The sequence below is a fragment of the Haliaeetus albicilla genome, chromosome 27, assembly GCF_947461875.1.
Source record: "Haliaeetus albicilla chromosome 27, bHalAlb1.1, whole genome shotgun sequence".
Classification (NCBI taxonomy): Eukaryota; Metazoa; Chordata; class Aves; order Accipitriformes; family Accipitridae; genus Haliaeetus; species Haliaeetus albicilla.
In genome coordinates, this window is record NC_091509.1 from 17,359,445 (window position 1) to 17,384,757 (window position 25,313).

The 25,313-nt window shown below is 48.9% G+C and overlaps 1 protein-coding gene across 1 annotated transcript in view; it reads left to right on the forward strand.

Moving 5' to 3' along the window:
* Positions 1–1,761: 1,761 nt before the first annotated feature.
* Positions 1,762–25,313, forward strand: part of COL23A1 (collagen type XXIII alpha 1 chain) — a 201,516-nt gene continuing 177,964 nt past the window's right edge. Inside the window, exons 1-2 of the mRNA XM_069772593.1 lie at positions 1,762–2,083; positions 6,081–6,150. Coding sequence (XP_069628694.1) covers positions 1,868–2,083; positions 6,081–6,150 — 286 coding nt within the window. The 5' untranslated portion in view covers positions 1,762–1,867. The remainder of the gene's footprint in view (positions 2,084–6,080; positions 6,151–25,313) is intronic.

Consider the following 25,313-nt stretch of genomic DNA (forward strand, 5'->3'; position numbering starts at 1 on the left):
TGCATGAATGTAATTGGGGTGGTTTGTAATCTTTATGTGTTTGGATCAAGCTAATGCTTACTGCTTATAGCTGTTGGTAAATAACGTAAGATCCATTCACCTTTTTCTCTGCACTTCAGGTTTTTAGCAATTGTACCTTAAAAGTACGGCCTGTAAATCTCTGGATGGTTCATCCAGGCAGACCAGCGCTATGCATTTCTATAATGGGTCGGTTATACATTTTAGTAAATGTGATACATTTTAGTAAATGTGGATGATGGGACAAAATAAAGATGTCTTTCAAGTGAGCAGAGCAGGCTTTGTCTCTGAAGTGCAAACCGCATACGAGATCCAGAACTTCAGAAGGGGAAGAGTTGAGCTGGGTGTTAAGCTTCATAGGAAAGGGGTTAGGAGTTCTGGGGCAGAGGGCTTAGCTGCCGCAGTAGTGATCGGTCCTTCCTCTTGTTAAGCTTTCTGGGTATCTCGGTTGTAAGGAGGGCTCAGGTCATGCGGACACATTTTAGGACAAGGTGCTTTGCACCCTAGAAGCTCCCCCAGAGTGACAGTACTGTGCGCATGCGATCGGATCTCATAGAGCTTGTGAGCAAAGTCTTAGCAGGCTCATAGGAAGGAGAGGGGGAGAAGAAGGTAAGGAAAAGGTTGCTCAGGAAAACCTGGAGTTCTCTTTGTATCGCCAGGCAGGTGGAGGAGAGCACGAAATAGTTGTTAGCAGATGCTACGGATGTGCCTGGCTAACTGGTTTGCAAATAGTGGCTACAAAAAAGCGGTGCATCTATCCAACACGGCAGTCCGGCTGTGTGCATGGGTGTGTTTCATTAACGAACTCACTGGTCACTGACACCACTCCTAGTAGCACCTTCTGACTGTCCTCGGCTTCGCTCATCTATTCCAGGAGTAAGAATTACTCCTAGAAGGGCAGGGTCTGTGGCCGGGAGGCAAAGAGTGCATTTGGGTTTGCAGGCTGTGCGCTTGGAGCCTAGACAGCCATCAGCTTATCCGAGGACGGCTTTACCGGCGAGGTAAGAGCTGAGGTGATGCAGTCTGTAACAGCGAGGAAGTTTGGCAAAGTCCGGGGCTGCTTAGTGCTTGCAGAGGAGCGTAGCTGCTCTCATTCAAAGGCTCCCTAAGGCGGACGGGGCTCTTCGCTGTGATAAATTGGAGAATTCACAAGGCGCTGTGGCAGACCGCTGGGCTTTGCAGAGGAGGTCCCTTCCCTAAACCAGCTCCCTCTCCAAACAGGGGCTGCAGCACCGAAACAACAACAAACCACCCCAAACGGTTGCCGCCTCTCCGAGCAGAGGCGAGCCCGTTTCCCAGCTCCGCACCCCCCCCGGGGGGGGGGCAAGGCTGCCCGCTCGCTGTCCCGGCTTGGCGGGGGTGAGGGGGGAGCCCGCTCCGGCCGCCCCGACCCCGCTGGAGGGCGCCCGGCTCCGCGGCCGCCCCCTATACCCCCCCCCCCCCTCCCCGCCTCGCCTCTGCGGAGCTCCCCGCACCCCGGAGCGGCTCCACCGGGGAGGGGACGGCACGGAGAGGCGGAGCGGTCCGGCCAGCGGGGGTGGGATCCGCTCCGCGTAATCCCCCATGGAGGGGGGGGGGAGCGGCGGAGCCGCGCTCGGAGCATCCCCCCTTCCCCAGCGCGGGGGAGGCGGCGGCGGGGAGGGGGGGGAGCCGCCACCCGCCCCCCCCCCCCCCCTCCCCGCTTCCTCCGTTTAAGACCCGGGGCCGGCGGGGTTGAGGGGAGGAGAGGGGCCGCTCCGCAGCTGCCGGCCCCATTTCGGCGGCGGGGGGCGCGTCGAGGCGGGCGCTGGATGCGCCGGCGGGGGAAGGCGGGCGGCAGGCGGGCGGGAGCTGCGCGGAGCGCGGAGCGATGAGCGCGGGCAGCGGCTCCGCCGGAGCGGCGGGTCCGGCCACCTCCGCCCTCTGCCTCCTCCTCTCGCTCACCGCCGTGGCCGTCTGCCTGCTGCTGGGAGCCAAAACGGCGGAGCTGCAGGGTCGGTTGGCCGCCCTGGAGGAGAAAAGCTCGGCCGGCCCCGGGCCGCTGCTGGACGCGCTGCAGCCCCGCGTGGAGCAGCTTTTCCGCGAGGTGAGTGGCGGGGCCCGTCCCGCAGCGCCCGCGGGGAGGGAGCTTCGGTCCGTGGCTCGGCCGGGTCCCGCTGCCCGCTGGGAAACCCTCCTCCCTTTTCCCGGACTTTTCCCCTTTTTATTGCCGTTGCCACCGACGGGACCGTAGGGCCATTTTTTAGAAGAGCAGATGCCCCAGGTGGGAAGGCGAGCAGTTGAATGGTTGAGAACCATTGCGGCTTCTTCCCTCGTTCTGTTCGCCGGCACAGGGAACCCGAGTACTTAAATACTCTTTATCTTTGGATGTAATGGACCGTAATTGCCTTGCTGGAAACTCACGAACATGATCCCTCTTATCCGGACTGTCTAGCACGGAGTAAGTATCGTGTGGTCCAGCAGCGCTCAACTGATTTCTGACGGGTAGAGGACACTAGCGGCTAGTTACTTCCCTTTCAATCCCAGGGTTTTCTGAAATTACTCAGTAAAGGTTTCTCTGCCAAAAGATTTCTCCTGCTTGGAGAACAATTGCCCACACTGACGCCCTTCTCCGTAACTAAACCAAATCTCTGGGAGACGCTACACTTGATCCCAGGGTTATTTTTTTTTTTTTCCCCCAGACTCTGGTGTTTAGGTTTGGGGCTCTTTACAGGCGAGGGGGACGGGGAGGGCTCCCATCGCTCATAGGAAACGCTTGAAGGTCCCGCAGCTGGTTTGCTGGATTTGTGTAAACAGTAGTTCATAAAGTGCAGCGAGATTCACCACGGCTTTCGGGGCTGCCGCAGGACACTCCCGAGCGATCGATTCTGACATCTGGGGAAGGTTTTACACTGGGATTTTATTAACGGCCTGACTGGGGTGCGAAACGTGGTGCCGCATTAAAATCGTTACAGCCGTGAAGCCTCAATCGTGCAAAAATGTATTTGCGCGCAGCGCCTTCCAGCTGTGAGCGGCTCTGGGGATGCGAGGGGGGGTGGAAGCAGCACTGGGGGCACGGGGAGACGATTCCTCGTGTGCGTGTTACTGTCGGAGTTACAGCGAGGGTATCGCTGGCACCGCCGCAGCGTGTCCGTTTGGTTGCGTCGATGTGCCTTGAGAAAAGGAAAACGTTAAAAAATATTTTTGTGAAAACCTTGAATACCAGACCAGAGGGGTGCCTTGAGACGTAATCACAAAATCTAGTTAACGTCTTTTCTCCAGGCAGGAATTAGCCTGCCAGTCGTGGCAGTGGTTCTGTTCCAATTACTCCAATAAATGTGCTTAGCAATGGGAATGGTTTCTGTGGCACTGCCTAAGATCATGTGCAACCTCTTGCTGAGATTTAGTTAAGTGTGGAAAGCTTGTTTTGTACTGGGAACGCTCAGATGGAGATTGTACAGGGGAAAATAAAGCAAAACCACATAATTGGGTTTCTAATGCAAGAGTGAGCTTGTTGAAACATTGAGTATGACCAAACTTTTGTCAATACTGAAAGTAAATTTGGAAACGACTGGCAGATTCAAGGAATGCATGGTAGCGGTTGGGCTATCTGCTAATAGTCATTTTAAATGAACTTACGCATTTATGTTAAAGTTTCAGAAAGCGTCCGTTTCTTGACCAAACTCCTCTCCGTTACATAAGACCGCTCGCTCGACGGGCAACTTCTGTCCTTTCTGTGCTTGAGAGTTTGTGGAGAGCGAGAGAATATTTCCATCACCATGAACATCAACTGATGCCTGGGGTCAGTTTTTTTGTTAAATTCTGTGTTGGTCCTCCTTTGAAGTTTGCCACAATATTTCAGAAGTGAAACCAAAGCTCCATACGCTCTCTGTGCATGACCCAGCATACTTTGTTCTCTGCCACTACCCAAAAAGCATTAATCCGTATACCAATCTAGGGGTTTGCTGGCGTAATTTATGGCAGAGCTGCATATGAAGAGCAGCAAATACAACGCCAACGTGCTGGCTCTGTTCCCTTTAGTGTTGTTTAAAAGTTTGGCAAGTAGGAGAGGCTAGGAAATAATAAAGGAAGGGTGAGCGTGTAGCTGAGGCAATGAAAACCAACGTGGACAACTAGGATTTAGTTTCTGGCCCTGTGACAGGCATCTGTCTAACTTTGGAGAAATTGCTGATTTTTAACATGGCAGCACCTTGCCCTTCCCTTGGCTGTTCCTTTAGCGGGGCGTGCTGCAGGGTCCTGCTCTGCTGCCCTCCGCAACATTTCCACGAGCGTGGTCCGAACGCGGCAGCACCTCCACTTGCTCTATGTCAAAAGCCCCAGTTCAAAGCATATGGTTTTCGTACTGAAAGGAAAATGTTAACAGGAGGAGGATTGCAGAAGCATCCAGTTGTTGTAAACAAAGCTGGACCGTTTTGTTCACAAAGGATTTATTGTCCGCGGTAGGCAGAGAGTGTCCAGATTAATCGGTTTCATGACAAGAACAATTCAATGGGAGAACAGAGGACTCGCTCCAGGATTCAGATCTCCTCTGCTGTTCCCAGTGATGTCTGCTGAACTAAAAGGAAGGAAGAGCTTATTTTCATTTCCTCGAGCATCTTCATCATCCAAATGACTTTAAAAGTAAACAGATAAAAATTGAGGGACTCTCTAACATTTAGACTGCAAGTGGCTGTCAGAAAAGTCTCTTTAGATACTTTCTTGCCACTTTTTCTCAAGGAAAGCATATGTTTTGCAGAAGGCAGCTGGATCGTTCTGGTATTTATACTTCCCTTAGGACAACTTCTCTGTCAGGTCCTGTGAAACCCTGTTGATACTTTCAGGACCTCTTAGCATCACACCCGAGCAGCTAGAGAGGAATGCACAGGATTTCAACAACAGCTAAAACTACTTAATCCCCAGAATAAAAGGGAAAGAACCTAATTCACAGGTAGCCTAATTCCTGAATAGTCCAGAGTGTTCAAATGTTTGAATGTAGACTGGGTTGTCAGCTGTATAAATGTCAAGTCTGAAAACCCTGAATTCAGTAAGTACTTTGAATTTTCTCTCTTTGAAATGTGGGGACTCCCATTATCAGATTATTGGTTTCTCTCTTGGTAAATACTTTAGGTGAGACAGGGCATTCCTGGAGGACTGAGGGAACAACGATTGCGGGTGAAGGTGAGATGTTCCCACCCTTGCCGGGCTGCCCCAGCCATGAAGCGCTATGCCTGAGCTAATATAACTTACCTGTCATCAAGGCTTATTAACTTGGGCTTGGCAGCGTCCTAAATGCAGGCACGAACATTTTGGTTGGCTTAGAGAGCAGGCAGAGCGCGCTCACATCTGCCTGCAATATGCCACGTAGACATTGCTTTAGTTTTGTGAATTTTTACGGGTTCTGGTTGTCCCACTGATGAGTTTTTCACCTTGGAGATGGATGGAAACACTGGGTGGACCTGGGGGCGGGTGAGCACCCTGGTCTCGCTGGCAGTGCCCACCCCACCATCCTTCACCTCCTCATCCCTCTCCTAAAGAAACCTGTAATACTCCACGTGGCATGAATTTTAAGTATAAAATCAGCCAAATCAGGCCACATCTGTTGAGCAAATATCGCCTTGCTGTGCAAACTCCAGGGCATTTGGAAGGAGCTTCGCTGTCGGTCGCAGCGGGGCTTTCCCCGGGGCGTTTGCCCCGCTGTTGGGGCCGGCCGTGGCGGAGCAGAGGGGCTCTTTCTCCCCAGCACCGTTCCTGCCACCAAACACGCCGAGACGATGCTGACATCTGAACGCAGGACTTGTAAGAGCTGCTCAGGGTGAATCCAGCCCACGGTGCTTGGCTCAAGAGACTTTTGGGATGTGCAGAAGGAGTCTCTGCCTGCCCCGTGCGAGGGTCGTAGACTGGCCACTTGCTAAGAAACATTTAATATTTTGTGTCCTACTATAGCATGGGGTATTATCCAAAGCGGCTGAACGCAACAGGATGAAACTATTACCTCTCACTGGAAGGAAGCGTGCTGGGTGGTTTGGCTGTTGGCATGCACGCGCAGTCCACATTTAGATATAATGTATTCTCTAAATGGCTATTTTTATTCCTCCTCCAAACAGAAACTGGGTGAAGGATTAGCAAAACTGCGGACGGCGAGAGAGGCTCCGTCAGACTGCATGTGTCCCCCAGGTAGGTGCAAACGTTCCAGCACGGCCAACGCCAGACTGCCCAGGAGCCGCCTGCTCGCTGGACCGATGCCCCTGAGCTCCTTCTCTTCTACCTTATATATTCCTCCGTATCAAGGAAAATGCGTTAAGAAGTGGGTTTTTTTCCAAGCTGAAGCGCTCTGTTGTGCTTGAGACTGTTAACTTCTTCCATTGCCTTGCTTTGGCCTGTTTACAGATAAAGGAGTTTGAGGTTTGGACAAAAGCAACGTTTGGCTATAAGAATAAAAGAGCAAATAGCTTTACTCGGTTGTGAGCCCTGGGTGTTGGGCCAAGACAATTTAGAAGTAGTAACAAAATCACTGGGGCTTAATGCAAGTGTGATAATTAAAAGCTGCAGCCTCTCTGCCTTTTAGGAGGGTAGCAACTTCTCCAGCGCTGCCTTGCTGTATGAAAGCTGTCACTGATTGTTTAAATTTCCTCCCAGAGTTTAATGAACTTCTTAAACTGTCAAAACTTCCTGTTCTGCTGTGGAAGTGCATGCTCCTTGGAAACAATAAACAGCTTAGATTAGTTTGTAAAGGAATCTCATTTATAGAAATGCTCCATTAAGTGCTCTGCTGTCTTACTGAAAGGCATGAATGACTTTGGGCTGAGGCACTTCAAGCTTTCTCTTGTCTTCTCTCTCGTCTTCTCTCTCGTCTTCTCTCTCGTCTTCTCTCTCGTCTTCTCTCTCGTCTTCTCTCTCGTCTTCTCTCTTCTTTTCACAGAAGTAGCAAAAGATGGGTGAAAGATGTGCAGTGCTTTGATGGGGGAGAGTGCATAGCCCTGTTACAAAGCCTTGCAAGCAGCAGATAGTTCAATTCTGGTTTTAAAGAAAAAAAATAAATGCTACATGTAGATGCATAATAGGCAAATAGGCAGTCACAATTTCTCCTGCCATCCTGGATACGAATCCTGCCAGAACACATAGCCTTAGTCCATGCTCACAGGACAAAAAAGATGGACTTTTTTCCCATAAGATTATGTGTAATAACCTTGGAAACATTTCAGTAACGATGCTCTTAAATGTGCTGCTGCAGTTGTACTCACTGGTTTTCTAGTGGAAGGTTCCTATGAGTGTCCTGTATGCCTCACTGCCATGTAACCATACCCTGTCAGCTGAGACACAAATAATCACACTTATTTTCAGCTCTTCGGACACTGGTGGTCAAATTAGTTTTCTCCCTTCTGATGCGCAGACACAACCAAGTCCACCAGCCTCACGGGGCTCTGTGGGCTGCATCTTGCTCCTGCCTGTGCAACTGGGGCACTACTGGTGTGCTTAAGCAGTCAAGAGGCTTTTTCCTTTGCTCTGCAGAAAGCAATTGGGATTGAAGAGGCTCCTTTGTGGCCAGGAAACTCCCGATTCTGTTCTGGGTCACTGAGTTTGCTGGTTGCTGCCTTTGAGAGATGGGGAGAAGAGGGGGGGGAGGTTTTCCCACGTGCTGCTGAAATAATTGTTTCAGTCATTAGTAACGAATGTCAAAGTAATTTGTGAGCTGAAGGAAGGAGAAGTGATTTCCTGGTGGGTAGGAAATGTTGTGGCATCGGTGGCTGCTCCTGGCTACCACCGCTGGGAGCCGAGCGCTGTGCTAAGGCGAGGATGTGCTGCCGAGCTGTCGTGAAGCCTTTCAGCTATTTTTGAGCAAAGCAAAGGAATCTTCACAAGCGTTTCTTTTTTTTCCTCTTTCTCCTGAAGAAGGCTGAATTGCTGTCTGGTCTGTAGTTAAAGAGTTTGGTCTGGAAGCATCCTGAGAGCTTGTGGCCCTCACTGGTATTTGCTGCAGGGCTACGCCAGGTTGCAAACTAACAGCTAAGCTTCAATTTGCCTCCGTGCACCAAAAAAGCAGCCCCTGGGGAAAATAAAATCCTCCCATGGAGGGGACAGGGAGATGGGGCGACCCTGCCAGCCCTGCCGACGGGGATGCAGGGAGCGTGGCCGGCATCGGCAGCCCTGGCTCCTGCTTCCCAGGGGCAGCTGGAAGCTGGTGGGTATCCTAAACGCCTGGGCTGGGGGGCTTTTCTCCTCCAGAAACCCTGCTAAGCGTAAGAAAACTTCCTTTGTATCACAGGATTTAAAGCAAGCCCACCGAAGAGCTGTCGATGGTGGTGCTGGCTGCGTCGTCACGCCGGTGTGGTCCCTTCCTCGGTGATTTTTTGGGAAGAGGAGGACTTGCCGCCCTGCAGACCCGTGGGCAGCGGTGGGAGCAAACCGTGTCCTCAGAGCTTGCCCCGCGAGCTGGGCTTGTTTTAAACAAGACCTGTTTTTCCTTGAAATGAGTCAGTTTGGGGGTTTGTTGGGGTTTGAGGGGGTGGGGGTTGTTTGTAGAGGATTGCTTTGATAAATTGGACTTGCTACACGTGAAAAGCAGTTTGGGACAAGAAGACTATGATCCGCTTAAAAGTTAAATGAACTTCGAGTTATTTCAACTACAGCGAAGTCCCAAATGAGTGCTTGTAAAATACACAAACAAAACAAATACACCCCCCCCGCCCCCCAAAAAAACAGCCCCAAACCGACCCATTTTGTGCTTTGTGCTCTGCAGTAAGTCACTTCTTTGGCTTATAGGGCTCAACTGGGTTGTCATAAAGCAGCTGGACTTCTAAAATGGGACCCTCAGGGCTATTTGGGGCAAGCAGAGCTGTGGGGGTGCGGGCGGTGGGGCCGGTGGCCAGCAGAGGGGGCCCAGCCATTTCGCCAGGGCCATGGAGACATCCCAATCGTCCAGAAAAATAATAATAATTAAAAAAAAAAAAAAGCTTAAAAAAATGACTACTCTGGCTCCGACACTGGGCACGCTGCAGAAGGGTGTCTCCGTAGTTGCTCTCGGCACCTGTGCGCTGCTTTGGGTTGAGTTGTTTTGCTTTATTTGTTCAATCAAAGCGGTGGGAGGAACCATGACAACAACTTCGTGTCACTTTGGCTCCTTCGTGGTTTGGGCATTCCCGTGGCTGAGGGAGACAAAAGCATCCTGGGGGGTTTGGGGCAGCTGGATCCAGGTGCAGGTCGGGCTCCGAAATGCCGTGACGGGGTGGGTTGGTGACCCCGCTCCGGTGAGGAACGTGGCCTTTTGTCCCCCATCGCCCCCCCCCCCCCCCCCGCTATTTGGGACGGGACGGCAGCGGTTGCGTGCTGCTGGCGCCAGGCAAGCCCAGGACAGGCTGTCCCCATATGTTGGCTCGCTGTGAAACAGCAGCTCAATATTTTTATTATTGTCATTCCCTGAGCCAGGCCTGTAATATTTTGCAGAGAGGCCCCTCGTCCCCTTATGTTCAGGCTCTTTCTCTGGTGGGATCCTCACACAGCCTTTGCTGCAAGATAAAATCCAGCAGGTGCAGGAACACTTGTTTATGTGGCATTTAGGACAGCCTTCAGCTGATGAGCACTTGGAGGTGGGTTGAAAGAAAGACTAAAGCTTTGTGCTTGCAAACCCTTTGGTTTTTAGTTGTGTGGCCTCTGGCCTCTGGCTGCCTTTTTTTTTTTTTTTTTTTTAAGGAGTCTTATTTTTCCCCCTTGTATTTTTAAGCACAGTCTTTTGAAACCTGAGGTGCAAAAGGCTCTTGTTAAATACAGTATTTGCCATGCCAAAAGTCTTCAGGGTCTGTGAGAAGGTCCCTCAAGGTGCTAGCTGCACCGTTCCTCTTAAATCCAGTAAAAAAAGGCTTAAAACAAGCCCCAGTCCACAGAAAATGCCCTGCCCGGCAGCTGGTCCTTGCTGCACTGCAGACTGAGGGTGTGAAAATCTCCAGCTCTTTCGGCTGCTCTAGCACTGCGTATTTCAATGTATGAGTTGTGTTTCTGTGTGCCTTCTTATTTAAGAGTACCTCCGCAGGCTTTGCACTCCACAGCTTTAACTCCAAATTTCCTGGCTGCTGGATGATGCATATCCCTGTCTTCATCTTGAATTCACGCTGAGACGGTGTCATATGCTTTTGAACGTATGTATATATTACAAAACAGTGTTAAATGTTCAGTGTAGTAATCTGATGTTCCAGTTAATATGTGACAAATATTTCCCAATAATGGCTTGGCAGCGGGAAGAGCGGAGTGGTACTCCAGCCTGCAGGACGGCGGATTGCTCCATTTCTCGGCAATTCAAACCATGTGTACTTGGGGAAGCTGATCATTTAAAATCCTCCCTACCTCTGCAGACTCAGCAACTCCAGAGGCTCTCTTGTTGCGCTTATTACTATTTATATATTTTTTTGTTATTATTATTATTTTTTTTTTAATTTTTACCCTAACTTTATACACAGGGATCAGCTTTCTCCAGCTTGCTGTGGAAGTTTGGCACAGTACTTTTTGTGGTTCCCAGCAATTTGAAATGTCTGCCTAATTTTTACTGGGGTAAATGTTGTCTTCAAGTGTCACCCGCTATCTGCCTTCTCCCCACGTCGTCTCCCCAGGTAATTAGCACAACAGAATTTCCCTAATTGCTGGAGATCAAGGAAGAGAGGGCTCTGCTTGCTTTGTAGTTCTGACAAATGGCAGATGTTTTCCAGCAGGCCAAATGGGATGCGCTGAGCTCTGTTAATGCTGGCTCTTTGTTTCACACTCTTGCGTGATAGCAGCTCTCTATTATTACTCTCCTTTTACATCTTCAGTATCTGGGTCTGTAGTGCTGTGTTTCTGAGTCATGAGTCCTTCAGGATAGTTAAGTAGATGTGGAGAAATATCAAATGCAAGCAAGTATTTCTTTTTTTAAATTAGTGGTGATCTCTGCTTTTCTGAGTTGCTTTGCATCTACTGAGCTTAAATGTCTGAAGTATTCCTTACTGTGACCTCAAGAGATGCTTTTCTGCCTACTGAAACCATTAAAACTCAGTATTTTTCTGTAATTTCTATGATTTAGAATGAGATAAAGAGCTTTACAACATCTTCAAGTTTTAAAATGTTTCCTAAATCCTCCTTGCCTCAGTTTCCCATACCCTGCCAGTCACTTCGCTTCAGCAGGGTTTACTTTCTTGGTTTGACTTTGCATGCAGGAGGCTAGGGCATTATAATTACAGTATTAGTATAAACAGGGTTTTTTTGCACTAAACTTACAGACACAATCAGAATTCTCTCCTGCACAGAAAAACCTGTGCCAGGATTTTAAAAAAAGAGCCAGAAGCCAAGTGTTAAAGCTTCTCAATAATGAAGAACAACTGGCTGGGAAGGACTTTTGACAAATGGTGCCATTTAAATGCAGGCACTTACTTTCTGTTTAACGTGTTTTCGAATCCTACCCCTTCAAAAATACAATCTGATCGCAGATCTTAGCAGCTTTTGGAAAAACGCTCTTTGAGCATAGAAATTACTGCTGGCTACCTTCCATCAGCTCCTTCCTGGCGACCATTCCCCAGTCCCTTTTGGATATTTGTGGAAGGCCCTGAGGACATCTGGAGCCGTGTCTGCATGCCACATGTGCGGGAGCCGCCAGCCGCCTTCTCCCAGGAGCTACCTGGGGTGGGCACGGATACCCTCCGTCTTCTTCCTAGAAGGTCCCAAAAAGCAGCCGCCGCCGCAGGGTGGTGGTCCCCCATCTCATCCTTGGGAACCTCGAAGCTCTGCTTAGGGAGTTGTTTTGTGGCTTCGGAGCTCTCCGTTGATGGAAACCTATGGGTCAGGGGGTTGTTTTCTTGAGCGGTTGCTGTCGATGGAAATAAATGGAAGAGAGGGAGTCTTGCTTGGGTTGGCATCTCCTCCCAGCCGTACGACTCGTGCACGTGTTGAGCGCTGCAGGGTGCCAGCCGGCAAGGGGGGAGGGAGCCCAAAGTCCCTCTTGAAAGTAGAGGAATGATTTTTCTCGTGGTCCTGTGGGTTACCCTGTGTCCGGAGACGGCTGCTGGCACCGAAGCAGCAGCAGCCACATATGTCACGGCAGTGTCAGGGGGACTTCTGCTCAGGCTGGCTTGCTTTTCTCTCTCGCAAAGCCACTTTTGGCACTGTTCCGCACCCCTGTTGAGGAGCTGGTGGTGGTGGAGGGAGCGGCAGGCAACAGCCAGGTGTGCAGCAAAGAGCAGGTTTGGGTCTGGGAATCTGGGGACTGCTCTCAAACGGAGCTCCCCAGCACGCTAGCATCCAAGGGAAGGCACGTCCTCCGTTCAACACCCGTCCAAACAATACCCTTACCAGATCAGCTGCCGTGTCAGCCAGCAGTGACGTTTAATGTCCTACCGAGGTGACATTAAATGCTGGATGCGGCCAGGACTTTCCGAGGCAGGAAATAGCGTGGTACCAGTGTTATTCCCAGAGCTGGCAGCACCTCTGACACGGAGTCAGAGGCGTGAGCTAAAAGGCAGTCTGGCCTCAAAACCACTGGTGCAGGAAAATGGGCCGGAGCCATCTCCCAGTGAGACTGCGGCAGCATTTCTCCTGGTGGCATTTGGTGCATCTCCGGCGTTTGAACACGAAGGCCCAGAGCAGCACACCAGGAACCAGCCCTTTCCCAGCAGCATTCATCTTTAGACCGCTTCAGCAAAAATTAATTAAAACTGGTGACATCAATGGGAGAAGGCTTTGAAAATTTATTTTTTCTAAGTCTGCCAAAGTTATTTTGAGTGTAATGAAAACTACAAAAATAAACCTGATGACCATATCCTCTGCGAGAGGCTCTGTGTAACTTTATCTTTGTCTCGACATATGAAGTCATTTATCTAGGCACAGATATTTTTTGCTGCCAGCCCCTTCAGCGCTGCCTTTCCAGAGAGGAGGCTCTGAAGCAGGTTGGTTCAATGCTCATGGACTGACTCACCTGGGAGTTTCCCATCAGTTTCCAGTTAGTTTCCTCCTCTTTCTTGTTCCAGTGATAGATTAATGTCACCCACGTGAGCAGCGACTTGGCTTTGTAGAACTGATTATTGAAAATAGCCTGCGCTTGGCGTGGTACCTGCTGTATCTCCATGCTGTCTCATTGAGCCGGTGGTGCTGTCATCTCCTGTCCATCCTGGGTGTAACAGGATGGGAATGTGTTTCAAACCCAGCATGCTTTAGGTTGATCTTATCATTCCTGCAGTGTTGATAGAAGCAGGTTTTAGCACAGAAATGATTTTTGGGCAGTCAGCTGCCGCTGATGTATTCCTGAAGCAAGAGCTGCCTTATTTCTCTGCCACCAAGAAGCTCCAGGCTGATGTTTCATGACTCGCGTCGCACAAATACACGCTGCGTAGTAAGCACGATCACTTGCACGTGTGGCTGGGAGTGTGTAGATCACAGCAGTCAAAAATCAAACCGGAGCAGAGGGGCTGTATGTCTGTGATGCCTCTGCTCTCGCTGCACTGGGTGGGTTTTGCTTCATTCCTCAAAAGACACTGTTAAATAACGATCCCTCTGGCCTCTTCCAGGGAGCATCAGCCTAGGCAAAGGCTGGACAAACTGCCCCACCAACCTCTGCCTTTGGCTTCCCACTTGAGAAGTCCCAGACTATCCATAAACCTGGTGTTATCTCCTGGTTTGCCATTCAAAGACCAGAGGCATCGCTCTTACCCTGGTGCTGCTTGTTTGCTCCGGGTTTGTTGCTCTAAGACACGGTCGTTTGTTTTACTTCGTAGGGTTGCAGGGGCAGTAGGTGTAATGCACTTTAAAGAATCCAAATATATCTCCATCACTTGTGTCAATCCTATAAAGGCTGGAATTAATCCCCAAGAGGCAAATCTATCAGTAGCTTTTGGGTTATTTTACAGATTTCTGGGCCAGAGAGTTCCTTTCAGCTCTTGTTAAATAGAGTTTCCTTAAAGGAAGGTATTCCTCTGAACTCCAGCACCTGAACAGCACGCCTTCAGGTTGCCAAATTTGCTCATCCTTTCACCATCATATTTTCACGGGAGGGAGGAAGGTGAATTGGAGAGTGAGACCCATAGCTGGCTGTAGTGGAGAGTCCTAATAGGATTTTAACCCAGTAATGATGTTGCAACAGTTGCTCACTGAGAAGTGTGGCTTGCCTGGCTTATGAGGACCAGGTTATGAATCCAAATACCAGCCACGAGCGTGGATCGCTGTGCTTCTCTCTTGCCCTGCTGCTACCAACCCAAAACACAAGCCAGGCATCAATCATGCCAGCTGGGATCATCCTGAAGGGTCCAGGTGTTATTTCAGACATGGAAGCAGAGAGAGATCAGGAAACTTTTGCCTGTTTTCTCAAAATATGTGTCTTGGTTCACTGGGAAGATGCAAAGAGGTTAAAGGGGGAAACCTGTAAATAAGGTGGATAACTTCTAGGAACTGCTGGGAGTCAGTGAAGGCAAAGAACAAGAGGGGGTCATACCTCCAAAGAGTTTGGGGAAAAAAATGTGTTGAGATCATTAAACATTTGTACAACAGAACTTCTTGGGAATTTGGCTTGAGTGAGCTGTTCAGTTAAGCCAGCGGCAGGGAGGAAGGAGGCAGGATTTTCTTTTGCCGAAGGGTTTCATAGCTGAAGCTGCAATAACCCAAGTGAATGGGCATTTTACAGTATGAAAATCCTACTTTTGTCAGAGTCTTTAGTAGCTGCTGAGCTTGGTGCATCCTGGTCTTAATCCTGAGCATGGACCAGGATTTACCTTTATTTCAGCAACTGGTTATCTAGATCAGCAGTGAAATTATTTAACTTATCATGGCTGGTACGCAGAGCACCCGGACCTTGGTCCATGGGAAGGTGATGTGACACCAGCAGGTTTGTCCCCACATGTGTTAAGGGGGTGGCAGTTCTCCTGCACCCGTGTGACCGAGTACTCCTGCACCTTCATTTTTCATGAAGCCAGTCTGGCTGTAGGAAATCACTGAAAAGCTATTTTAAAAGCAGCTGACGCGGAGGATTTGGCCGCGGGTTTGTCCATCCGTGGTTGTGAGGACTCCGGAGACAGCACTGCTGCAGTGGGGTCCCTGGGGTCCCTTGGCCCTGGGGTGCCAGGTGGGGTGGCAGAGACGCGGTGGCTGTACCTGGCTGAGGTTGGTGCTGAGTGTGCAGGAACCGACCCTTGAACTGACCTCGCCACGCGTGTGCACGAGGTACACGGGTCTCTGAGTGACAGGTCCTCGTGGCGACACGCCGCAAGGAGAAGTAGCACGAGGAGACAGATTCAGCTGCTGATCTTTTTTTAATTGCACCTGTCCTGCCGTGATAAACTAGACAGTAAAAAGGCTGGATTTCTTTCTGCTTTTCTAAATCGGACCCAAGAGGCAACAGTTCTCGTCATTTCCCAGCTACGACCCCGTGGTAATGCCACCACTTGTACGCAGCATCCAGCCCTGGGGGGACGTGATCGTCTCTGCAGGCTGTGGCTTTCCACCCTGAGCACGGTGGGCACGAGCGTTTTGCGTTAACGTGACCTCGCAGGTTGCACTCGCGGGGTTTAGTGACCTCATTAAACCTCCACCTGTTCTTCGTTTGTCACCATCAGTCTTTGTTTTATCATGTGGCGGAAGATACGCCGGTGCCAAGATACTCTTGAGCGCCCGGATTTGGCAGCCGGTGCAAATACAATGTGCTTCTTGGGTTTCATCCCTGCGGCAGATGGATCGAGCTCGCAGCCTTTTGTACGAGCGGGGCAAAGAGCTGCTGGAAATGCAGGGGACGGCAGGTCCTGAATGTCTCCCTGCCCACCCAGTATGCGCTCGTTTGCTTTTTTTACTGTGACCTAGCAGGGCAAGAAGGAGAAAAAACGGCACACGCAGGATGAATTGAGTGCGGCCAGGGGGCTCACGGAGGGGGCTCCAGAGCGGCTGGTTAAATGCTAATTTGGTGCCAGAAGTCCACCTTTTTCTACAAATTGGAGTTGGGGAGGTATTCATGAAAGATCTCGCATTCATCTCGTAGGCCACACTAAATCTTGGTTGGGGTAGGGATTTGGGGCTGCGTTGGTTGCATTTGAAGCTGTTATTCGTGTTTCTGGCACACTTTTAAATTTGGTCTATTTATGTAATTATTTATTGAAGACATTAAGAGAACTTGGCTTCTCCTGAATGGCAGCTGCCCTTTATGGTTTATTTTTTCAAAATGATCACAATCATGACAAGACTTGAAGGCCAAGAAAAGGCAAGCTTTACCTGGGGATGGTGTATAACACAAATTACTTTTTAAGGCCCCCTGAGCGACCCCATGGCAAGAGCCACTGACCCTGACAGCACGGGACTTCCTTCATCAGAAGGTCCCCTTTGGTGCAAGTTGACTGGGACCATTTATGTCAAGACAACTCCGATGGTAGACTTGGCTCCAGCCCACGTGTGATGTTTCTTATGCACTTGCAAAAATCCCACATTTCTCCCTTTGCTTCTGGCTTTTTGTAGCATGACCGTGGTCGTTGGCTGTACAAGCAGCACGTGGAGGCCAGTGGCCCCTGGGTGGACATCTTTCACTCAAGTTCTGTGCACCACATAAAAATTTTACCCCTCGTGCCCCCAGGGTCTTGGGTGGCTTCCCAGCAAGTATGACATGGAGAGGGAAGTATTTACAAAGAAAAATTAAATTGGTTCGATGGAGTTCCCAACCATCTGTATGCTTGTGGTCAGACTTCTAAAAAAAATACTAATAGAGATGAGGTCTATCAGTACAGTACATCTGGAAATGTTTCTTTCTGGCTCGAGTTTGTCTGGGTTTTCTCCCCGTTTTGTGCTGTCTCTGAGCAGTCCCCATTCGTGCTGCTCCAGCGCGTGGCGCGCTTGGTGCAGGAGGATCGAGCAGGTTTGTGCTGCTTCACTGCTAAGAGAGACTGAAGAGCTTGGATGAGATGTTGAACAGATTTTTCTTTTTTTTTTTTTGTCCTCAGCAGATCTGTCTGGAAGATGAGAACAGTTGGTATTGATATGATCTGCTTCATATTTTGGGAAGCTTTGGCAGTAACTACTAGAAAATAATGATGTTTCTGGGTCCCTATTGTGCAAACATTTAAATATGTTCAACCATGTTGCGCAGAGACCCTGTCAAGAGACTTAATGCACTGTCCCAGGGGGACTTGAGGGCATGGCTGATTGCAGAAATGGGTCCTGATAGGGAACTGTAAGGAATGTATGTCCCATTTCTTAAGAGAAAGCCTGTTTTTTTGGCTACTGGCAGCTGCTGTTAACTTGTCTGAAAACAGCTGGTTATTTATTGGAGGAAGATTAGATGGGAAACGTGTTGTTGGTAGTGGGTTGTGTGCTGCTGGTACGGGTGACGATGCTCATCTGTGCCATGGAAGCTGGGACTTCTTGCGTTCATTTGCTTCTTTAAAATTTTGTCCTAAACTTTGCATCCTAAGCCACAGCTTTCCCAGCTCAGTCCTGGAGGGCTGGAATCGGGGGTCATCCTCGTTACTGGGGTGACTGCTGCATGTGGGTCGGCCCCTGCCCTCGTCCTGGGCGCATCCTGATCCCACGCTGGAGCGCGGTGTGAAGGCAGAGATGCCTTGACCCCAGACAGAAGTTGCACGGGCTTTTCTTTTCTGATGCATTTTCTTTTTTTAGCTTTTTTTGATCTATCCATTTTGTAGATCAGGACTGTATAAAAGTCTTATTTTAATTCCAAAGATAGGGTTAAATTCCTCAAGAAGGGGTGTTCAACTCTGACTTGGGAGTTTATGCAGCCCACTTTGACTTGGAGGATAAAAGCACTGTATTTCAGCTCCTTGAGGATTGCTTTAATGTGAATTAAGCCAGACTTTAAGGAACTCCGTTTCATTTTCAGAGTGAAAAGATTCACAGTCTTTAAACTATTTCTTCCTACAGACGTAAGGTCAGAGTGCATCAGTGCCTTGCAGCATCCCCAGGCGCTCGGTCGTGCCCCAGCGCCGGGGGCAGACGGCCGTGCTGGAGATGATCAGACACACGAGGTCTGGAGTATCTGGAGGAGTAGGGGCACAATCACCCCCCTGGTTTGGTTCCCCTTGGTTATAGTGACACAAAGGCACTTTCAGGCCTTTGATAAAAGCCAGGCTTCTCTGCTTTTATACACATACGCACAAAAAAAAAAAAAAAAAAAAAAGCAGAGAGGGGGAGGCTGTGTTTTGTTAAAGTGGGGACTTGGGATTTAGCAAGAAAAAAAACCCAAACCTCATTTTCTTGAATTATTTGGGGATCTGAAGTTGGAAGCACCCCTTCTCCATCCCTCCCACCCCATCAGGTCAGTGGACATTTCCAACCCCCTCTCTCCCAGAAACAGCCCCCCTCCTCTTCAGCCCTATGGTGGTGTTTATAAGGAAGAAGGGGTTTTATATATATACAACTATATATATCCCATCCCATTTATAATCCCATACATATATGTGTATATACTCTTTAGTGCTTATTAAGTGGCAAAGCAAAATGCAATGAAAACAGAGGAGCAGGGAGTATCAAACAGGTTCCTTCTTCTTGGTGACTAAATGCCCATCTTCTTTTACTGGGTTTTATTCTGAGCTTTGCTTATTGCAGGTTTTAGCTCCTCTCTGCTCCAGAGTGGCCCTGAGTGACAGCTCTGTGCCAAGAGCTCGTCCCCAGGGGATTTCACTGCAGGAAATGGGTGAAATTGGGTGGCTCCATCCTGATTTGGTTTAAGCTGGTTATTATGTATTGCTTGAACCCAACGGTCTGTTGAACTGTTTTGCTTTAAAATTGATTCGATACCTAATTTTGGAAGTTTTGCCTGCTGTATTTGGGGATTCCCAATGGCTGTAACCACTGCGTGTGTCTATATGCCATTATAGCCCTGAATTTCAGCCACTCTACAGAGCGAGCTCAGTGCTGCTGGCAGGAATCCCGTGCAGAGCCACTGTAATGAACTGGCAACGTCAAACCTGGCTCTGATGCCCTGAGGAGTTTGGCCTTTGCCACCAAATGCTGAAAATGTTTCCTTTTTGCTGGGTGTAAAACTGTGCACGGTCAAGGGAGAGGAAAGGCGTGCATTGAAGCTGTGTCATTTAAGATCTAAATGACACATTTAAGATCTAAATGACACATCTAAAAGATGCCGTTTTGTAGCATCATCACACGCTGTCCCGATGGCTGATGTACATCCTTCTAGGTAGACTTTAGAACTTATGTATACTGAAGCTTTTAATGCCATTTAAAAAAATCCGATTGCACATTGAAAAAGTGATGAAATAAGCAACGCTGCTTCTCTTAATTGTGTAGCTCGCAGTCCTTTTTGACGGTGAAAGGAAGAGCAGCACCGACCGCCAGCCTGGGGAGCGGTGGAGCTGTGCCGCTCCGGGGCTGTGACCCTGGAGGGACTGGGGCACGGACCTCCTCACCTCGCCAGGCACTTGTCTGCAGGCTGAAAACCCTAACGCTGAGCCTGTATTGCCAGATTCTTCTCTCATCCCTTTCTCGCCGTCACCTGCTTTGCTGGGAACTTCACAGCTGCTGCTCATGATGCATCACCCTTATCCCAGGTGTGTCTGGAAGGTCCCTCCTGCCCTTCTGGCAAAGTCTGGGCTCGCTGGGCTCTTGTGAGGTCTCGTGTTGATCTGCTGAGGCTTTGGTGGGTTTTTCAGCAGTGTAGATGGAGCTCCAGGCTGGTGGGATGTGGTTCTGTTCTCCATGGCTGAGGCGAGTCTTGTGATATTTGCTGTTTCTCGGTTCTCGGGGAGGTGCAGCAAAGGGACGATTTGCAAGTGCGTGCTCGTGCTGGTGTTAGTTGGGATTGCCTTTCAGCCTGGGAATGGGAATTACGTACAGATGTCTTTAAAATATCCAAATCCCCTTGCCTTTTAAAATACATGGGCGGGATTAAGATGCACTGGAGTGAAACTCATTGCAAGCAGGCAGGAAAGCAGAGGTATGTGTATATTTATGTTCACACACGTGTGTGGAAGGGCTTTTGTAAGGTCTGGTCTGTGGGTGGCTGTTGAAGCAGCCTGGGTGCTATCTTGAGAAGCTCTTTTTGGTTTTGCTGTTGGAGGTGTGATGCTGCAGCAAGGCTCTCTGTGCCCGATTTGTTGCAGGAGGTGGTGTGCTGCCACAGGGGGCTTCTGGTCTGACTGGGGGCATGAGTGTGTTATTTTGAAGTCTGTTTTAACTCATCCCTTCTGGTGCTGGGTGTCAGCTTGCTGCAGACCGTGCTGTAATCGGTGGATGTGAGAAATATTTAACAAATGTGCACCTCGAGGAGAAATCCTGAGTAGAAGGATGAAGTGGCTCAACTTCAAGATGTTAAACCACAGGATGCTTCTGAGGCGTCTTGGCCTTCCTGGCTGGTTTTTGTAGCGCTTTGCTTGTGTAAAGTATTGCTTTTAACCTGGAATAGCTGCAGAGCCTGTGTGTGTTCTCCCACCCTCCTGTGCAGGTGGTTTCACTGGAGACCCCTGTGAGCCACCACTTGTAATCCCCCTGGCTTGTCTGTGAAAGAAGAGGTGTCTGAGGAGTCGAGAAACTTTGTTGAGATGGCTGCTCCCCGAATCCTCCATCCCAGGTTTCCATTTCGTTTGGTGGAGAGCAGGGGCAGAGCCTGGCCGTTAGCCCTGGTGAAACAGCAATGTGAGATTTGTGTAGGAATGGCAGACGAAGTGCTGGGTTGTAATCCCAAAAAGGTGACTCCTAGAGATGATGAGGTTTTCCAGGCAGTGGGGGGAAGTTAGTAATAACACTAATTGACTTCTGTGTGTGGCAGCCTTTCCAACTCTGTTATGTGACTGCACTATTGACTTTGAGATTTTTTTTTCCCTTTTTTTTTTTTGGTGGAGTGTCTATATTGGGGCAGGGTGGAGCAAGACAAACCTTTATGGATGAAGGAAACATTGTCTGGGGTGGGTGTTACAGAATGCAGAGAGGGGGGAAGATCCCTCAAATACCCCAAACCAAGCCCCAATCTGGAAAAACATCTTCCCCTGTGATGGGCAGTGACTGCTACCTGCTGTCCTTGCTGCTCATCTGTGCTGATGAAGCCCAAGCTCGTGGCTGGCGGACGCAGAGGTCGCTGCCGATGGGTGCCAGCTTTTGCGTGGTCGGTGCTAAACTCTCTACTCTTAAACCTCGGTGCTTGGTAGAAGTTAGCAATAGCCTGGCTTAATGTAAAATGGGACGCTGGGTTTAAGCCGTTAATCTTTTCTGCTTGGGGCTGTACCCTTGCCGAGGAGTAAGGAACAGCCTAACGAACGGGGCCAGCTGGAATATGGTTCTCAGCTGGGAGACTGATGGGGACCTCTCTGATCAAGGCCACTTACTGAAGCTGTTTCCACTCCAATTAGGACATGCTGACAGGGCATGGGGGTGACACAGCCGTTAGCACCTGAGATGTTCAATAATAATGCCTGTTGAAGGCAATTTGTACTTATCTGATAGTTTGAAGTGCAAAAGCTGGAAGAAGGAAGATGAAGGGACGGAGGCTCAGCCCAGGAGTGGAGGGTTTGATTTCCCTCTCCCGGCTGCCAGCATTTTGATGGGGAGCCAGGAATGCTGTGGGCTGTGAAATGTTTTTGTTTCGCTTCATCAGGTTTGTGCAGCCAAGTCCTAATCGGGGCTGTCATTTGCAGGGAGGGAAAATGGGAGGTCTGTGTTTTGAACACCTCTGTGGGACTGTTGGAGGGAAAGGGTCCTTCCTGGTAGTTTTAAGAGAGCTAAATGTTGCTGGATATTCCTTTTTTTTTTTTTTGTCTTAAAAAGCTTTTTTTTTTAGCAGCACAAACTGATTTGCTGGTTAGAGCTGTAAGTGGTACAAAATGGGGCTGAGCTGAAGCTTTCCAGTGCCAAGCATTGCATGTAGCTCTGATCAGCTGGAGGGCTGCAGCCACTATCTGCTTCTTCCAGCTCATGTAGGTAAAAATACTTCGGAGATGAACATGTCCCACTGTCTGCATCTTTTTTTTTTTTTTTTTTAGGGATCAGCCTAGATGTATGAACACCGCTAATGTGTTATCACTTAAGTCTCTAATTTCTGTTCACATGTGACTCTTCAGCTCTTGTCTATAAATAATACATCTTAAATTGTCAATAGCAAACTGAAGTTGTTTGTCTGCAGATATTTTGGGTTGGAGGAGCCCTCTTTGGTTCGCTTGTCTTCCTTACCAGTTTATATATCTTGACATGTTATTTCCTTCGTGGTCTTCCAACCCTCCCAAAATGGGTTTGCATTTAAATAATTAAAACCAAAAGGAGACAAATCTCCATCATAAATGTCTTTCACATTGGGCAAGACATGACTCTGGGGGAGAAAGATGACTGATATAGCCTGTAATGCAAACATTGCAGGCAAACTACCTGGGAACGAAAGGGAAACTGCTCTACAGCTCCAGCTTCTCTCCTGTATCATCTTCTCTTGCTGAATGCTCTGCTGTACCTGCTGCCCTTTCTTGAATCCCCACAAAAGAGCAGGAGGGAACCACAGTGATTAAACTAGACAGGAATATGTATTTTTGCAGCAAGTTGCTGAAGGGCGTTGATTTAGTCGGCAAGCCCATCCTCTTCCAACAGCCTTCAGTGCAGCCCATGCTTGCTGAGCCCTTGCCTTACCTTACGCTGCTGAGTTAATCCCAGGTCTCCCTGCTGTATGCAACGAGTCAGTTGTGATTTTTAAGGTAGCTCGTAATGAGAATGTAACTTTAAATCCTTGGGTTACAGTCAGTCCTGGTTCTAACTTTTGTTGGTCGGTATTGGTTCTGGTTATTGTTAGCAGATTTATTTATTCTTTATTAGGATTGAAAGGCTTTTATTGGGACATAGAGATTTTTATTAGGCTTATGTGTGCATTGATTTGTCCAATTGTTGCAATGTTTCTTGTTGAACAGATCACCCAGAAGATCACATTTCCTGCAGGCGGTTTAACTGTATATTCTGTAATGTTGTGATACCACTCCTTAAATAGATTGACCTTTTGGTTCCAGTTCTGCTCTCTTCTGCCAAAATAATTTCCTCCTTACTCTGGTTCACATTATCAAATCGCAAAGCCATTAGTTCTAGTTCTCGGTAAGGGTGCTGCTATCCAAATCTGGGCTTCACTCGGGCTTAATGAAACTCGTGGTTATTTGCACAGCCTGAGGCAAAGGACTGGGAAAAATGAGATGCAGGATTGAATAGTCCCATCAATGAAAAATGAGTGTATTTTTTTAAATTATTTTATTTTGATCACAGCAATGTGTGCTGGGGAACTCAGGGTGCAGTGCCTATCCCTGCTACATACAAACAGACAACCCAAATGAGCAAATGGTCCTGTAGGGACCCGGCTTGCTTTTGCTTTCGGGGTCCCTCTGGGCTCGCAGGTCACCGAGTCTCGTCAGAGAAGCAGGAGCAGCGCTGCCCCTGGGGTCCCAGCGCTGCCCCTGGGGTCCCAGCGCTGCCCCTGGGGTCCCAGCGCTGCCCAGCCTCTGCGGCTCACGCCAGCATAGAAGAGCTTGTGGAAACTGCAAGCCTGCTGGGATCTAAGACTTTAGTTATTAAAAAACAACACAGTCCACCCCCAAAACCACAAACAAACAAGAAACCCCCGCACCGCTCCCCACTAAAAAAAATCCTACGATTTTGAGTATTTACTTTCTTTGGCTTTGAGTGCATTATTCTGATGCCATTAGTCTACCATAAGCATCCTACTGCGAGTCTGCAGGTTCCAGTGCAAATCTGCAAAAGGCAAATGGGAACCTGCTGTACTGAACAGCTCTAACCTGTTTCTTTTGCAGGGCAGTAACTCAGATCTAAAATTGTTACTGAGAGTTCAAGAATCACAGTCTTAGTGATAGAAGTGTGTCTGAATAACACAGATGCATTTTGCCATCTGGTGTCAGACCCTCACAAACCAGATTTTTCGTAGATACTCACCTGCTGAATCCTAATTGCTAACCCGGCAGAGCAAACGGTGCGCGCTTGTGGCAGATTTGGTGCTGGTGCACATCGTGCTGAGGGATGCTCGAGGCATTGCTGCTGGTGGGGCAGGAGGAAGAAATCTGGGGTGGGAAGGGGGCAAAGTGGCAAAAAGAGTTTAAAAACTGGCTAGATCCTTATAATAGTCAGTATACGAAATACTGGCTTGCACTGAATGAGGAGATAGTCTTGGCATAATTTAGCAAAGAATATGACTCTTAAAAATGTGTGGCTTTTCTTTAGATTTCCTCTTAATACATTAAATAATCTCTGGCTTTGACGTTTTAATTGTATAGCCCAGATGTGAAAACTTTCCATCAGATCCTGGCAGAAATCCCAGCGAACTGTTTCAAATAGAGAAGTTTAAAAGGGGGGGGGGGAAGTGTTTCTTGCACTTGTAAAGCCTATTGTTTCAGAATTTATCAGTTAATATTGAGCTCTCCAGGCTTTATAAAAGTGTTGCAAGTGATAGTGTGGAGGAGATGTGATAGAGGCACTTTTTCTTGAACATAAAGTAGTGTATTTGGCACTGAAGAAATAGGAAGCTTTTGACACTTCTTTGGTTTTTGTAAGGTCAGAGAGAGGCAGAGATCCAGTCACTGGTGCTCAAAACTGGCCGGTATGTTACAGTTTTAGCACTGCTCCTTTGAATTTTATTCAGCTGTACTTTCTTGCAGGGGTCAGAGACTTTTTCCATCTGTTCAGCAAGTAATACTGGACTTGATTGCTTTTGTATCCACTCTGCTGCCAGGAAAGATAGGAAATAGCATAAAATCTACAGAATATGCATAAAATCAATTATGTAGGGTTTGGGGATTCTTTTGAGTCTGTCTGCTCTAATGGACAAGCTCCTTGAGAGGAGCCAGCCCAGCCCCGGAGCTATCCTCCCCGTGTCCAGAGCGTGTTTGGGGAGGTGGAGGGAGCTCGTGCGGCTGTTTCTTCCCTAAAAGCGGCATCCCGGCTCTATGCGTGCACGATGGGGCTCTCCCTTAGTAGAGGCCTCTGCTTTCGGAGGTGAAAATGGAGTTTTAATGCAATTCATGGATTGCTTTTACCAGTTTCTGTGCTGGATGCTTTTGGCATTGATGACTTTATGGGGCAGCGGCTCCTGACCCTGGTGTGACAGAGAAGCCCTCTGTTTGCATCGTGCTTGGCAGCCAAGCGTTTGCTGATTTGTGACAGCTCTGAGGTCAGTAACGTGGTGCGCAGAGCAGGCGAGGGCTGTGCTAATGGAGGGAAGCGGCTTTGCCAGCCCAGAATCTGCAACCAGCATCTCCGCGCGCGCAGGGTCGGGCGCAGCCGTGCCGCTTTGCACCTCTTGCACCTGGGCACGACGCCCGGGTGGTGGAATGGAAAGCATCCCCTGCCTCAGTTCCCAAAGTGCCCATTAATATCAGCTCGGTTTTAATTAGAGCAGTGTGGTGATGGCCTTCCCCATCCTT